Source organism: Xiphophorus maculatus, chromosome 16 (assembly GCF_002775205.1).
Source record: "Xiphophorus maculatus strain JP 163 A chromosome 16, X_maculatus-5.0-male, whole genome shotgun sequence".
Classification (NCBI taxonomy): Eukaryota; Metazoa; Chordata; class Actinopteri; order Cyprinodontiformes; family Poeciliidae; genus Xiphophorus; species Xiphophorus maculatus.
This window is the reverse complement of record NC_036458.1, coordinates 19574431-19590180: the sequence shown is the minus strand read 5'-3', so window position 1 is coordinate 19590180 and position 15750 is coordinate 19574431. Positions and strand designations below refer to the sequence as shown.

At 40.7% G+C, this 15750-nt stretch overlaps 2 protein-coding genes across 4 annotated transcripts; both read right to left on the bottom strand.

Moving 5' to 3' along the window:
- Positions 1 to 140: 140 nt before the first annotated feature.
- polr2f (RNA polymerase II subunit F) lies at positions 141 to 2298 on the bottom strand. Its single transcript, XM_005803333.3, has 5 exons — positions 2151 to 2298; positions 1957 to 2026; positions 1704 to 1834; positions 633 to 704; positions 141 to 535 (listed from the first exon to the last, which is right to left on the bottom strand). Exons 1-5 carry the CDS (start codon positions 2168 to 2170, stop codon positions 445 to 447), a joined length of 384 nt encoding a protein of 127 aa, XP_005803390.1. The 5' UTR covers positions 2171 to 2298; the 3' UTR covers positions 141 to 444.
- Positions 2299 to 2930: 632 nt separating this feature from the next.
- On the bottom strand, positions 2931 to 15492 carry LOC102237177 (MICAL-like protein 1). 3 transcript variants are annotated; one of them, XM_023349500.1, is made up of 15 exons: positions 14820 to 15492; positions 13090 to 13138; positions 12841 to 12982; positions 10982 to 11052; positions 10758 to 10900; positions 9339 to 9688; positions 9189 to 9213; positions 6513 to 7125; positions 5419 to 5541; positions 5215 to 5341; positions 5028 to 5115; positions 3852 to 3925; positions 3636 to 3744; positions 3533 to 3570; positions 2931 to 3427 (listed from the first exon to the last, which is right to left on the bottom strand). In XM_023349500.1, exons 1-15 carry the CDS (start codon positions 14963 to 14965, stop codon positions 3312 to 3314), a joined length of 2214 nt encoding a protein of 737 aa, XP_023205268.1. In that variant the 5' UTR covers positions 14966 to 15492; the 3' UTR covers positions 2931 to 3311. The 3 variants fall into 3 exon arrangements, with proteins under 3 accessions (XP_023205268.1, XP_023205269.1, XP_023205270.1); XM_023349501.1 differs by having other exon boundaries at positions 6513 to 7122; XM_023349502.1 differs by lacking the exon at positions 13090 to 13138.
- Positions 15493 to 15750: the final 258 nt, after the last annotated feature.

Below are 15750 nucleotides of genomic sequence, written 5' to 3'. Positions count from 1 at the left end.
AACGTGACACAGTCACTGCCTAATTGCATATTTATGTAGTCAAATCGTAGACAAAACTGATATTTCATGTGCAAATCGTAATCCACAACAAGCCTGCGTGACACGGCGCGGTGTAATTAAAGCAAACGAGAAACCACATCTTATAGAAAAGAGTTTATTTATAATAATAATAATAAAACATTTCTTTTACACAAATTATTTCTCTGGAAGAAAACAACTAATGGAATCTTACAACACAGCACTATTGAATGAATAATAAAAAAAAAAAGTTATGTTTCCCTCTTGTGGCGCTTCCTGGCACTACAGCTATTAAAATAGTGAGGATAAATAAATTCTTCTACTAGTGTTCACTCCGGTCAGTGTGAACATGTGGCAAACTGCAGCGTAGAAGCTCGTGAGACGCCGGACGTGATGCGAGGAGCCGAGAGGTGATTGGTCCGATCTCTAGTCGGTTACGATGAGCTCGTCGCAGCCCCAGTCCTCGTAGCTGCCGTCAGGAAGGTACCGACGGATGATGATGGGGATCTTTCTGCTTCTGTTGGAACGGAGGGATTAAAAAGTCTTTACAAAAAAAAGGGATTTGGTTCTCAAATGTTGTGAGAGGGGGAAAAAAAAAGCAAAATAGGACTTACTTAAGTTCCTTCATGGCTATCTGCAAGGGGTCCGTTTCTCCTTCCAACTCCACCATGACCGGAGCGCACATGCTGCCGAAACAACACGTCAGGATGAGCTTTTATTATGAGAATTTAGTGGATCAAAATTCCAGTGTCACGTTAAGGCGGTGAATGTAAACACAGAAGTAGAAACATAGCGTACTTCCTAATAAGCACGATGGAGCATGGGAGTTTCCCCATACCGTTTTTAGCAAGCAGGAAAACTTCCAGAGAGGGTCATTGTCTGGGCCAAACTTTAAAAAGGGCTTAAAAAGGGCAGTAGCCCAGGGCAACAATTTTGTGGGGAATTCCCCCCAAGACTTTTTTAAAATTTAAATATATTTATGTTTTGCATTACACTTTATAAAAGCTAATACGCCCATATCAGATAGATTGTGATGACATTCTGGGATTTTTGTGAATATAACTCATATTTAAGTTTTTGAAAATTATGACATTTTAATTTTTGAGAAACAACATGGCGCTACAGCTCGGTATTAAACTTACCATTCACCAATTCGTGTATAGGACTACCTATTTATGCACTGCAATTTGCATTAGTAGAAGATTTATTTTTTTCCTGCGAGCATGGGGAACCAAAGCTGGCTCCAGCCCAGGGTCCCACGTCTTTGTGCATCCGGCCCTGGCCATGGTTTAAATCTGAGTCCTGGGCGCTGGCGTTCTGACCTAGATACGGCTATGTCAGTAAGCTCATCTCAGCTTTGTTGACAAAAATTCTTGGAAAATATGACGTGGATTAATGAAACGAAAGGGAAACTTTAGGAAGGTTTTGAAGGCTTGCATCGTGTTACGTGTGGCATAAAACTAATGCTGCTTTTCAGAATAACTACGGTTAAGTAGGAGAAGTTTCCATACGGGGAATAATCATTTAAAAATGCTTTTTTCTATTTATTACTCAGGTTATTTTTGTTGGACAATTTTCGTTTGATGATCTGAAATATATTACATTTAGAGGAAACAGTGACGCTGTGCTGACTCAATATTACACAGGTCATCTCAGATTTGTTGACAAAAATTCAACACACTCACGCTATCTGCAGAGCTCGGGTCCCCAGCACTCTGGCCCTCTCATACTTGGTCATGTACGGCGTGGTGATTCTCTTCTGGTTTGCCTGCTGACCCTCTCCTGCAGGAAGGATCTGCACATTCTCCTGATCTTCCTGCTCCGACAGAAAGAAAACGCACAGATTCGGACTTAACATGACCACAAATATAATAACATCCAGGTTGGATGAACCTTATTATTTATCTAGATGGTTTGGGGGGTTTTATCGGTACTCACGTCCTCAACGTTCTCGAGGTCATCTAATCCTTCATCCTCCTCGGCGTAATCAAAATCTCCATCATCGAAGCTACAAATTTATTAACATGTTAGCTAAATCGCTAACTGTCTGTTAGCATCACAGTTAGCTCATATACAACATTTCCGCAAACACCGAGCTTAATGTTCACTGTTAGTGCTGAGTGAGTACTTACTTATCTTCGTTGTCGGACATGTTTTATTTGGAGACGTTTGTATATTCCTGTTATTCTCCTTCAGGTACTCGTTTTGTTGTCAACATTGGGCCACATGAGCGGTATATGTAACTTCCGGTTGAGTGGTACGCCGGGAAATATTCCGTGCGCAATGACGATCAACATTTGAGTTCCGTTTATTTTTTTTAAATCTTCTTCAGCATAAAGTTCGATAGTCTTTACACATTTCTTGTCCGTATTATGAATAGTTTTGCTCAAAATTATTAATACCCCCTGCGAATTTAGACTGAATCTTAATTTTCATCCAACCAAGCCAAAACCCTTTGTTTCAGTTTTCTACAAAAAATATAAAAAAAACTCGTGTATTGTTTTAAAATAAATTTAAAATCCTTTAAATTATTAGTCGTCTCCGCTACGTCAGCTAAATGTTATTGTGAGTAAAGAAACCTTATTATATATAGATATTTTTCACAAGTTCTATATTTTATTTCTTGCTGACTTATTTTCCAGCATGACTTTTGCTCATTATCTCGTTTAAATTAGAGTACAACTGAAAAGTAGATGCATGTTGAGTAATTCAATTCCTAAAGTGAATCTTTTATATACTGATTGCTTATTATTGACCTTTTTATTTAATTTAGACAATTGTGACTTAGAAAAAAAAATTTTTAAATTGTTTTCAGAAATTGTAAGTTATGGTAAACGTATAATTATGCCTTCCAGTATTAACCTCTCTTGATAGCTTGATTCCATATTTCAACACATCATAGGACACCAACACTGTAAAAAGTACATATATTTATCATTATAGATCCTTGAAAGAACACAGTTGGGAGCACATCATAATGTTGAACTGGGAAAAAAAAAAACATGACATGAAATGTGAAGCAGCAGACAAAATGTAATTATGAAGCCAGTCGAACGAAGCTGAATCCTTTGTGAATTAAAATGTTACTGACCAAAAAATATTAATGACGTCACACCACCAGGTATCAACGGGCTTAAACGCCCAGGCAGATACTTGGACAAAAAAAAAAAAGTGGCATTTTACAAAAATAAAGAACTTAAATACATACATTTAGCACACTGATGTTGCATGTTTTTATAACAAACTCGAGATGAACATGGATTGCGGGTTGTTAGTGCGGTGGGAATGCTTTTTCAGCTCTTTTTCTCCACGGGCTCCTTGCTGCTCTCTGGTTTGTGGTTCAGCATTTTAAAGACTTTCGGGGCCTTCAGCTTTCCTTTGGTCTTCTTCGGCCCGTCCTTCTGAAAGCCTGATGAGAATCCAGGAGAGTTATCAGTTTATTCACGACCTAACGCAAAATAAGCGACTCTGGACGTAAAAAAGAGAGAGAAAAAAAGCTTTTTATCTGACTCACTCTTATTTCTCGTGCTTTCCATATCTTCGTCTCTTTCTCTAATGACAAAAACAAAAGTTTTCAGCCTGTTATTATGAAAGACCTTTTATTTGTCTCCATCTACCTGTCCTGATCCAAGCTGCTGATGATCTGGTTCCTCTGTTCAATGATGGTGACCAGCTCAGCCATCAGCTGCTGCTCCCGGCCTCGGTCCTCCTGATCCCAGTCTTTCTCTGATTAGAAAACAGAAGGAAAACCATGAAAAATCAAGAGACTCAAATTGGAATCGTGCTTCCACTGCCAAGACAGCCGATGTTGAGCAGAAAGGACTCAAACCTACCGGGCTTATTGAGGAGACACCTGAGCTTGTACTCCACATCCGCTTGCCTGTCCTCTAATATTTGCTGTTTTGTGCTGAAAAAAACAAAACCAAACAAAAACAACACAAACAATTAGATCACCAAACAAAACTAAATTGCTGAAAGTAACTTTTCAGCAAGAAATAGCAGCGTGTTTAAAGTAAATTATTACTTAATATTTATGAAAAAGTACCAGTTAACCATAAGTACATTAGTCATAATAACACATTCTGTTGGACGATATATATCATCCCAGAAATTATCGCGACAAATAACCTGTGCTGGCAGCAGGTTATTTCACTCGAAACTAAAATTTCTTCATCAATATTAAGGAAATATTAAATTAAAACAAGCTTCTGTTTCTGGCTTAAAAGTTACTTGTGAGTTAGTTTTGTCTTATTTTTAAGATATTTGCCGTAGAAACGAGACCAAAAATACTAAGATTTTGTGTTTTTGCAGTGCGAGTCGGGAATCCGTTTAATCGACCAACACAAAGTAGCGCAGAGGTTGTGAAATGGAAGGACAATAAAACACGATCGGCAACATTTTTACCAACACATATATGAAAACCCTTTTTATTGGCTCGCCCTTACAGAATCAGACGCAGCTGTTTTGATATATGTAGCAGATTGTACACATCTGACCGCTGAATGTTTCTCTGGTTCTTCCTTGCAAAAATATTCTTTGCAGAAAAAGAACTGAAGTTAGTTTCGGGTGTTTGGGTAGCTTAGTTTTTCTTTATTTCAACAATATTTTTGGAGGCAATAAATTTGTCTTTCTTCCAGTCGCATTTGGTCCTTAAGAGTGAGGAATTTAATCTTGATTATTTGTCTCCAACAAATCTCAAGGGCCTTCGGAAAGCAGCTGGAATAAAATACGCACAGGTCTCTCCACTGATTAGGTAGCTTCTGGAGACTATTGGTTGGACTGGATTTTATTGAGGGGTATGAGAGTAAAGGGGGCAGATCATTCATTTTGGTTGAATTTGAAATCATGTTATTGTTCTTTCGTTTCAGTTCTGCACATTTTTTTTGTTGTTTTTTGTCGGTTTTACCGGAGGAAGATCCCGAGAAGGTTCAACAATGTTTGTGTTTTTAATGTGGAAGAATTTCAAGGCGCCGCATCTCACAGCTGGAACCTTCGTCTGGTCCACTTACAGGTAGACCAGTTCTTTGTTTTTGCGCAGCAGAGTGTGTTGCTCATGGACGAGGCCGAACCACTCAGTCAGCATCTGTTCTTCTTTGCCTGAAACAGAAACAAACACGTTTGCTAGAAACTCTGAGCCGCCGTAGAGAAGCGAAGTTTTACGTAGGAAACCCTTCCGGTACGGAGTGTCAGCCGTACCCGTCCTGCCGTCTCGAATGCTCCTCTCCAGCTCCACTCCTCGTTGCTCCAGCGCCTCCAGGTCGCCGTCCAAGCTCCTCATCTGCTGCTGCAGGTCTTCCGTGGAAACGTCCCGGTCCGTCCGCACCTGTCGTGGCGACAGCACGTCGCCATTTTGCTGCGGGCAAACGTCGATTGCGAACAAATCAGAGGTTTTTCCTGTACCTGCCTCCTGATGAGAGGGAAACCGTGTCCAGGCGCCGGCCCACGGGTGGACGACAGGTTCTGAACCGTCTGCGACCGGGACATCCCAGGTCGCTCCGAGAATGGATCTTCTTTACAGGCGGACTGGAAATGGGGAGAAATAAACTTCAACACTGGTGAATGATTTATGTGTCAGAACTTATGGTGGAAAAAGAGCAGCAGCGTTTGGAGGGTGGAATATTTCAAGTGACATTTTGCATGCAAATAATGTCACTATAACAAATTTCACTGACGATAAATCATTCCAGTAATTATTGCTATAAATGATAATATTGTCATGTTGACACCATTTTCAACTAATGTAATAATAATCATAATGTCATATTAATGCAATTATGCCCAATCAAAAATACCTAAAAAAAAACACCTTTAATTTCTGACAAATATTTGACACTGTAACTGGAAAACATTTTAAGTATCAAAAAAAAAACACAATAACTATAATGTATTATGAAGTCTCTTTAACCAAACCTGAATTCAAAAAGAGAAAACAGGCAAAATTGGAAATTAGGACTGTCATGAAAAAAAACAACAAAAAAAACGAGCCAACTGCTTCGCACTGGGTGTCAAATATTTGCAGCGTTTCACAAAATGCCGCCTTTTCAAATACGTTAAAGGGGAGCATCTCTTTCAACGACTGTTGTCCAACTGTAAACGATCTGGTTCGTTTTGATTTATCATGCCATCAATTGATTTATTGCAAACATGACTCAGGTTTTGCTTGCAGAAAGGGAACTAATGTCAGACAGTGAGGAGAAAAAACAGGTTGCGTGTCATTTTATAGAGCGTGTGTAAAACACAGGGAGCAGCGATCTCTGCCGAAACTGATACCACTAAGCAACTCATTTATAGAAACGGAGAAGAAAACGGGGTCTAAAATAGATCCTCGAGGAACACCTTCATGCACCGTAACAAGGGATGGTGTATTGTTTGTTTTTGTTTTTTATGATAGTAACTTACTGTAAGAAATGTTTCTTAACATAAAACCGTCTGGAACCAAGCAAGTAAGTATTAATGCATATTTAATTCTTTCCTGTAGTGGTTTTGAGTCATACCTCCCCTTCGCACGCTGAGACGGGCCGGTTGGCGTCACGCAGCCCTGCGGCCGCGGCGCCGCTCTCGGAGCGTTCAGACGGCATCGCTGGCACGGACAGACTCCTGGGTAAAGCGGCGCTCCTCTGTGCTTCAGAGGACCTCGGCTCTGTTGTGTGTGACGGACCGTTCTGACCTCCGTCTGCGAGTTCTCCGCTGATGGTTCCCGCCGAGTTACCGCCGGCGGTCGCTCCCCGAACCGGGTCTGGCTCCGCTCCTTCACGTTCCTCCGTAAAAACACACACGCGCCCGTCCTGGCCTCCGTCCACCTTCCGCTCAGACTCGCTGCCAGGTTCCTCTCCGCCCTGGACGCGAGCGATGCCGCTGTCCTCAGAGGGACCGGCAGAAGGCCCGGTCCGACTGGCCGCCTCCTGCTTCGGAGCTTCATCGACCTCCTCCTCTTCCTCGAACGGATTGAGAGACGGCGTCCTGGGTCTGTTCCATGGCGTCCGCGTGTTGGAGACGGGTTTGGACCGAGGGACGGGTACCGGAGGTGGAGCCGGAGGCAGCTGGGTCCAGGGTCCAGGATGCACGATGGCCATCCAAGGATGGTTGCTTTTCACTTTGGGGCTCCTGCTGGTTACACAAGGAAAGAGAAAACAGGGAATGTTAGAGGCTTCTGATCTCCTTCACTGCAAAAAGCAGAAAACCAAGAATTTCTGGTCCAATTTCAGTTGCAAATATCTTAGTTCACTTGAAATGAGACCAAACTAACTCAAAAGTCACTTTTCATCAAGACACAGCAGCTTGTTTTGAGTCAATAATTTCTTAACATTGTTGAAAAAGTGCTAGTTCCATTGGCAAATGATTTCACTTGTAACACTGGAAAAAATGATAAGATAAGATTTATTGTCATTGTCATCAACAGATTACAACGAGATTGAGATTTGCTCGACTCGAGTAATGTAGTAGTGAAATAATCTGCCGATGAAACAAATACTTTTTCTTGTGAGTTAGTTTAGTCTCATTTCACGTGGACGGGGATATTTACAGACCAAAAATACTTGGTAAGATTTTTGTGTTTTTGAAGTAACTGGAACTTACGCATTTCCTGTTTGACCCTCATTTCGTTCAAAAACGATCGTTTCACTTCTTCCTTACAGTCTTTGACTTTGTGACCATTTTAGGCTGTTTATATAAAAACCAGCCGGAGCTCCGCAGAGCTCTTAAATGAGACAACAACAACAAAAAACAAGCGATCATGAAGGAAAACTCTTTGCATCATTTTAAGAAAACTACTTCAGGAATCTTTGTAAGCTTCACTACTGAACGCCAGCCTCGTCAAAGTCCTGACTGTGAAACTAGAACGGTTCCTGCTTCAACATGCCTCGACTGAGGAAGAGGACAAGTCAAACAATCACATCTGAAACTCCAGCTCTTGTCAATTGTCCGCCTTTCAATTCCCTTTGGCTGTAAAGTCGCGCTCTGATTGGTGGAAACACTTCTGGCTGACCCGGTCCGGTTCTGGAGCGAACGCCAAGCACAGCTTTGGTTTATCTGGCTGAGCCACTCAGCACTGATCAGCCTGTTTGAACTGTGATCACAATAAATGTTGAATTTGTATTGTACTTTATGTGTCTTTTTTTAGTGCATATTAAGTCTCTTTCTGATTAGCTTTGCCTCATTTAGGGCCAGTTTATGCATAAGATGGGCATTTATCATAAAACATTCACGTCGTGATAAGAATTTTGACTCATCATTGTCACGATAAATTTCAGTTAATGTAAAAAAAAAAAGACTGGAATGTTAATTTGACCATTTTCTCCCGTTTTTTTCCACAAGAGCATCAATAAATTCATAAATATGATTAAATGAATTCTGTCTGTGCAGATTTTTTTTTTTTTTAAATAAATTATACTTCTTTAAGAAGCTTATTTCCAATGGGAATGTTTTATAATATGAATGCTGTTGCCTAAAAATAAAAGGTAATAAATAGTTTCTGATAATTTTTGTCGTTATCACAATAGCACTACGAAACATTGTGGTAAAATTCACTCCACCCAAGTTTCGCTTTTTACCAAAGACTTTTTACAAAAACCCAAGTGTCAAAGTGAAAATTGATTATTTCTTTTACAAAATAATTACAATTAAATCAAAATATAATGCCTATAATAAGAGACGGCATGAATATAACTTTGTAGTTTCATACGTACTATGTTTATAGAGTTTTCTATCTTCCATTCTGCAAATACTTTTTATCAGTTTGTTCGGTTTGTATCACAATTTTGCTTCATAATTATTGTTTTATTTACTTAAGTTTATTTTCCTATTTGCTGCGCTTAGTTTTCAGCCTCCACAAAGCTCTTTGTGTTGCATTTAACTGAGTGACAAGATCTCCAAATAAAATCTGACAGACTGCAATCAGATAGAGATTTTTACAAAAAATGAAGTAATCAAAAGTTTTAAGCATTTCATCCAAACTAATGCATATGACATTTAAAATGGGGGCAACTTTTACATTTCTCTTTCTGCAAATTTTAGATCCTTTTTATTGAGGAACGCATTTGTTTTTCAAATCTCTTCTGGGTATTTTTAAGATTTGATAAACCAGCCACCATACCACTGGAAACTGTGCTTCATTTTTACTGTCATTTGTAAATAATAATAATTATTTTTTTTAAAAAGTGCAGTACACTTACAGGACAGGAGGTTGAGGTGAAGACTCTGATATCCATGCGCAGAAAAAAAGAGAAAGAAAAAAAACCAAAAACAATTTATTCGTCTTAATTTCTGAATGGAGAGGCACGCCGTCATTTAGAGAACATTAAGTCGAGTAAAAACTTGTTCACCTCCAGCGGGGGAGTCACTCATTGCCTGAGCGGTTCTGGACCTGGGCGCGGGAACAGGAGCCACAGAGGAGTCCAGGCTTCTCCTGGGAGCCGGGACAGGAAGTCCCCCTCCCTCCGTGGCTCGCCGCGGCTCGGCGTAGCGAGGCACGCTGCAGATGGCCGACCCGCTCAGAGAGTAGAAACCCGTCTGGATCGGATGACCGGGCCGATGACCAGCAGACCCGAGTTGCCGCTCGCTGTCAACGCCGACAACTTTTCTGTCCGTTGCATGATGAGAGCAGATGAAGGACGTCTGATCACTTCCTGGAGGGTAGGAGCCTGGCAACAAAACGCAGAGGCACACTCTGCACCTGAAAGACAACGGACCAAACGCAAAGTATTTGACGTAACGCTAAAGGTGTTGCAGACTTTACAGCTCAAATATGCTGCTAGTACACGAGTGACTCACCGCAAAAACACAAAACATCATCAGGTAGTTTTGGCCTATTTTCTAGCACACGCTTAAATTAAGACTAATAACTATAAAAGTAACTTTTCAGAGAGATACAGCAGCTTGTTTTAACTCTATATTTCCTTAATTTTGATATTTAAAAAAGATCAGTTCTACTGGTAAATAATTTCACTTATAACTAGTAATTTGTCATCAATATTAAGGAATTATAAACTTAAAACAAGCTCCAATGTCTTGCTGAAAAGTTACTTGTAAGTTAGTTTTGTCCTATTTCAAGTGTAATAAGATATTTGGACAAGAAACTAGAGCAAAGATGCTTGGTAAGGTTTTGCCCATGACTGTAAAAGACGCATCACACGAGCTTTTTTTCAGCAAACCTCGGTGTATTTTATTGCGATTTCAAGAAAAAACCAACACAGATTAGCGCAAAATTCTAACATAGAAAGGAAAAGTACAATATTTTTCACAAATAATCTGGAAAATGCATTAGTTGTTCCCTCCACAAATGGAGGACAGGCTGTACAAAACCCATCGCTGAATGGCCAACATTCAGGTTTTCGGCATACTTTCAAGCTGCCTACGTTTTGTGAGAAGAAAACGTTGTGACGTGATGCGTGACCTGTGTCAGAACGGCCTAGTCAAATTCCAGAGCTAGAAAGTTAAAGTCCACACGCGCTCTCTGTCCAATCTGACTGATCTTGACCTATTTTGCAACAAAAGAAGGAGAAAAAACTTCAGTCTCCAGATGATCTTTCTAACTGTTTCACAAAAAGCAATTCCCCCAAAACAAATCCCAAAGAAGAACGTGGCAGATAAAACGCAAAACGCATCAAGAGGGACGGACACTTCAACAAGGCACTGCCTAGTCACAGCCAGGTGTGGAGGTCAAATGTCAAAAGAGGTGAACTGAGGCGCATTAGAGACAAACGTCGAGTTCATTCCAACCGGGAAAGACGAGCGTCTCTCACCTGAAGCAGCGGCGGTGGTAAACCTTCCCGTCAGCCAGACTCTTCTGTATGAGGTGAACCGGCTTGAAGCAGAGGGAACACACCGCCCTGCGCCTCAGGCCAGCATGACCGTCCTCTTTACTGGTTTCCAGTTCAGTCAGGCTCTGAAAGCAGAAGAGAAACCGGGCAGTCGGACGCGAGGCGAGTGACAGAGAGAGAGAGCGGGAAGCGAGGAGGCGCCGTACCTTCTGGCTTCTCAGAGTTTTATGCACCTTCGTGACGTTCAGGACCTGCGACGACCACGACCTGCAGGGACCTGAAGTCAACACAGGACAGTTGGGGAAATGAAACCATAAATATATTACAGTTGATTTAAAAAAACAAAACTCACGGTCACTTTATAGATTGTTGCTTTGAAAACAACACTTTTCAAAACGCTGCTTGTTTTTGTTTAAATCCTGCTGCACACATGCTGGCGGCTATGCTAGCGTCGCTAACTAGATCAAAACAGCTTTGTTAAGCACAGGTGGGTAGTAACTAGTTACACCTACTCAATTACATTTACTTGAGTAACTTCTTACTCAAAGATTCAGAAGTATCTTTGTACTTTTGCTGGAGTAATATGATTATGAACTACTGCTGTTCTCATATGAGTGAAAGTCCTGGATACTCGATACAATTCAATGAAGAGAAAGTTAATATATTTTAAAAAGAAACGTACGAGACGCAGACACACACCTGCAGAGCTCTTGTTTATTAACCAGCAGCTCTGTTGTTTTAATGTTATTTTTCTATCTGCTGAGCCTGTTGGGCCATTTGAATATTAATACGACACAGAAAACACAACATATTGTCACTGGAAGTAGATTAAATTGCTCTAACCTATGCACTTTACCTTCTGTAAGCAATGCCTTTCAGTGAAGATTAATATTGGTAAAGTTTGAAAACGTGTTCCTTCTGTATAGATGTGTTATTATGTATTTATTTGTAGTATTAGTTTTTATTTTCGTCTTAAAAATGACAGAATTTGCACATACAGGTATATTTTGTATGTTGATGGCAACATTTTTCAAAATGTTAAATCAGATTTTATGACCAGCTACTCAAGTAACATTTTCACCAAATACTTTTTCACACTCGGTTGGCTACGTTTTCCTTTTGTTCAGGTAAAAACGTGTAGAAGTAGTGCTACTCTTGCTTTATCATCAACTGCAGTATGTTGTTGTCATCAGAACTGTGGGGGAAAAGCAGCTGAAGTCCAAATGGGAACTTTGAAAGATCTTCAGAAAACTGTTTATTAAGATCGCTTAAAAAATGTGATCAGTGGGGAGGGAAAGTTCCTAGATTAAGAAATAATAGTAAAAAGAAAAAGATACAATACATGAAACAGTAGTCCCAGCTATCCTTTTTCAATTAATGTAATTGAATATATGTATATATTTTTTTATTTAACCTTTAATTTTAAGAAACGTTTCTAGAAACGCCTAATTAATAATTGTTTTGTTTTTTTTAAACTGGGGTCCAAATGTGATGTGACACAGAAGCCTGTCCCTTTAAGGCTGGACTCTGACCTATAATGATGTTTGCCACCAAAAAGATAACAGAGATCTCTAAAGTACTTTTAGAAATCTGGAGGACAGCGTCTCCATGACAACCAAACCATTAGGCGCCATCTTTAAGCCGCCTGACCTGAGCTTTTCAGCAAAGTGCTAAAGTAAAGTGGAGGATCTGTGATGCTGCGGGCCAGGAGTCTTTTAATCATGAGCTTTTAATTTAAAATAGACATTGGGGTTTTAGAGTCTTTTGTACTAAAACGTGTCTGGAGTCATTAATGATTTTACTAAAGCTTCTTTAGGTCTTAAAAGAAGCGCTGCGGTTATAGCTCTTCATTAGCAAAAGGTCACGACCCCAGTCCAGCAGAAGTGTTACACGACATTTTGTTGCCAATTGTACCGTCGTGTCTTTGTGCGATGACAGTAAAGTAAGTCTAAGTCTACGCGAGGAAGTGAGGTAAGCAGTTCACAAACTGAAAACGAACCGGGCGGCTTAACCAAAGAGCAACACATGCAATCAAAGACAAACGCACAGAAACGCGGCAACGGACCGGGAGATTCTCCGCTGAAGAAGTTGTAGTATTGGGAGACGTAGGTGATGACGGTGAGAAAGTCAGGCGCGTCCGTGGAAACCATGTCCTGTGGGTCCAGCAGAGGAGGGATTCCCAGCTTCGCTTCTGCGACCTCGAAAGCCTGCAGAGCCGAGAGGAGGAGCGAGTTTTCAGCGACACCGCGGTCCGTCGGACACAATGCTGCCCGGGAAACTCCTGCCGGCTTGGACAAAGACGCGAGTGACTCACCAGCTTGTTATTTTGATAAACATTTCCCCTGGACAGAGAGCTGAAGTCTCTAAAGTAAAGCAAGAATAACAAGGATTAAAAAAAAAACTGTTAGAAACTGTCAGAAGCAGGAGAAAAGAAGATCACAACTGGTTGGACTGTCATAAACTGAAACAAGCAAAATTTATGAATGAAAGATTACACATTAGATTAAACTGGAGTCAGCAACGGTACCGTTTCTTAAAAAGTATCAACGTGAACATTTATGACTTTGTTTTATCGCACCCTTCAGTGTGCTTTATCGTAATTTCATGGTTTGGGAGGAAAGTGGAATCTTAAAAATGTTTCTATGAACAAAACCTTTCAAACCGAAGCCTCCGTTGTCATGGCGGCTCCTCCTGTGAACTCATCCAGTGTCATGAATTGCATCCAGAAGTCACATAATTACCAAACAGGTCAGACGCACTGATGAGAAAAAATTAGGCCAATATTGACACCCGATATTAATATTACTGTCAACACCAGTAACTATACAGTTTTTACTGGTATTGCAAATAGTTCACAGCCCTTTCGACACCATGGAAAAAACGACCAGACTCCTACATTGATTCTCTGTCTCAGTTAAACATCCCACAATCCTTTGCTGCATTACTGATACATGCCTAAACAAATATGGCCAACCTCTCCTGAGACACAAACATCAACAAGATGAAAACAAACATCAGTTATTATCATAGATCCGGTTTTACCCATGGGATCGATATCGCTTCGTTAAACATTTACTGGGCCGATGCCAATGTTAAGGCAGAGACAGGCCTGTGGAACAAGCATTAAATCAATTAATCACATGGAAAATTAAGATGAGCTCAGTAATTTCCATCTTTTTCTACCAAAACCTTCTTTCTAGAGTCAACAAGCAAGGAGGTAACTCTGGAGGAGCTGCAGAGATCCACAGTGCAGATTAAATAATCTGTCAGGCCCGCCACGATAACAGATTTTTGCTGGACGATAAATTGTCCCCGAAGTTATCGCGACAAACGATAACATCGTTGAGACCGTTTTCAAGTAATGTAATGGCAATGACATGATAATGCATTCTCGGGGATCGATCCACTTTAAATTTAAATAAACATTTACCACTGGAACTGGAAGACATTTTAAATATCCAAGATAAGTAAACTACACAACAAATACAATGAATTATGAAGGTTCTGAAAACTATTATTATTAGTACTAGTTTTGTCATCCAGTTTGTGGCAACAACAGAGAGAGAAACGTGAAAAATTATACTTCAAATGGAAATTATTGATCAATTGCATTTATCATGCAATTAATTGATTTATTGCTAATTGGCCGGCCTCTCTGCAACCAAATATATATATATATATACGTTCTTTGCACAAGACTCGCAGTTGTAACCGCAACAAAAGACGATTCTGTTAGGTGAGCTGAACATAAATACACGCCACACTTTTCAGATGATTCTTTTCTCTAAAGTTTCAATCGTAGTAAGACTTTAACAGCGTGAATACACGTCAGATGATCCGCTCAGTCTGGGTCTGGAGAGGGTTAAGAAGAGGGATTAGTCCAGCAGATTATAGTCTCCACTGTAAACGAAACGGGTCGGTCCTCTTCAGCTCAGTTTGAACTGAAGGTCCGTGTGAGGAGGGAGAAGAAGAAGAAGAAGGGAAAAAAAGACAAGAAAAGTGCAAGTATTTCAGATGGAGGGCTGGAGCCTTTGGTCTACTTACATCAAGTCGGGTCGGTGTTTGTGGATGATGGCACAAAACGCCAGCCCATCCCTGAAGGAGGCTGACATGTTCTTCACTTCCACAGCGGGGTAGCTGGCGCATGTGACGCGGCACCACTCCAGCAGAGCCTTCGGTGATGCTGCCATCTTTTTGCGCGACGTTCAGTTGCGCACGGGGAAAAAAACATGTCCCTTTTCACGGGCGAGACATCAAACGGAAAGACAAGCAGAACGGTGTGGTTTGGTGAAGAGAACAGGAAACGTTCACCCTCTTCTGCCAAAACCACCAAACTGCGCAAACAATGCGCCAAATCCAAACGAAGCAACAGGAAGGAAGTTATTTCTTCACACTTAAATGTGCATCTTCACCACCTAAAGATATCCACGCTAAAGAGTGTATAAAGAGCGCGGCTTTCCTCCCCGCAGGTTTTAGCCACGACCAAAGTTAAAGACACGGTTCTTCTCACTCTCACTGAGCCGCGGACTCGGTTTCTCCACTATAAAACTACCAGAGTTTCAACAGGGAGGAGAACTGTTGTCTGAATATGTCCAGTGCCACGAAGTCTCCCGAAAGACCTGATAAAATAGGTGTTAATTTGAATAAAACCCAGCAAGTCGCTCGCTCCTCCTCTTTGTGCTCCACAGCCGCCGCTAGAGGGAGACGTAGAGCCGCTCTTTTTCTATAATTAGGAGGGAAAGGTCACTAGTTACGAGATTATTGTCAGCAGCTCAAAGCACATGCTTTCTAACTCACGATTAAGTCGTCTTTCTTTCCCATCATGAAGCCAAATGTGTTGGTTTTTTTAATATCTTTGTATGATGACGTTCTTTATTCTTTTCCAATGTTTTTATCAGCTTCCCTGTCTCCGCTGTTGCATTTTTCCACTCAAATAAATTCAAGAAAATAGACTAAATGTTGCTTTGGTAGGACC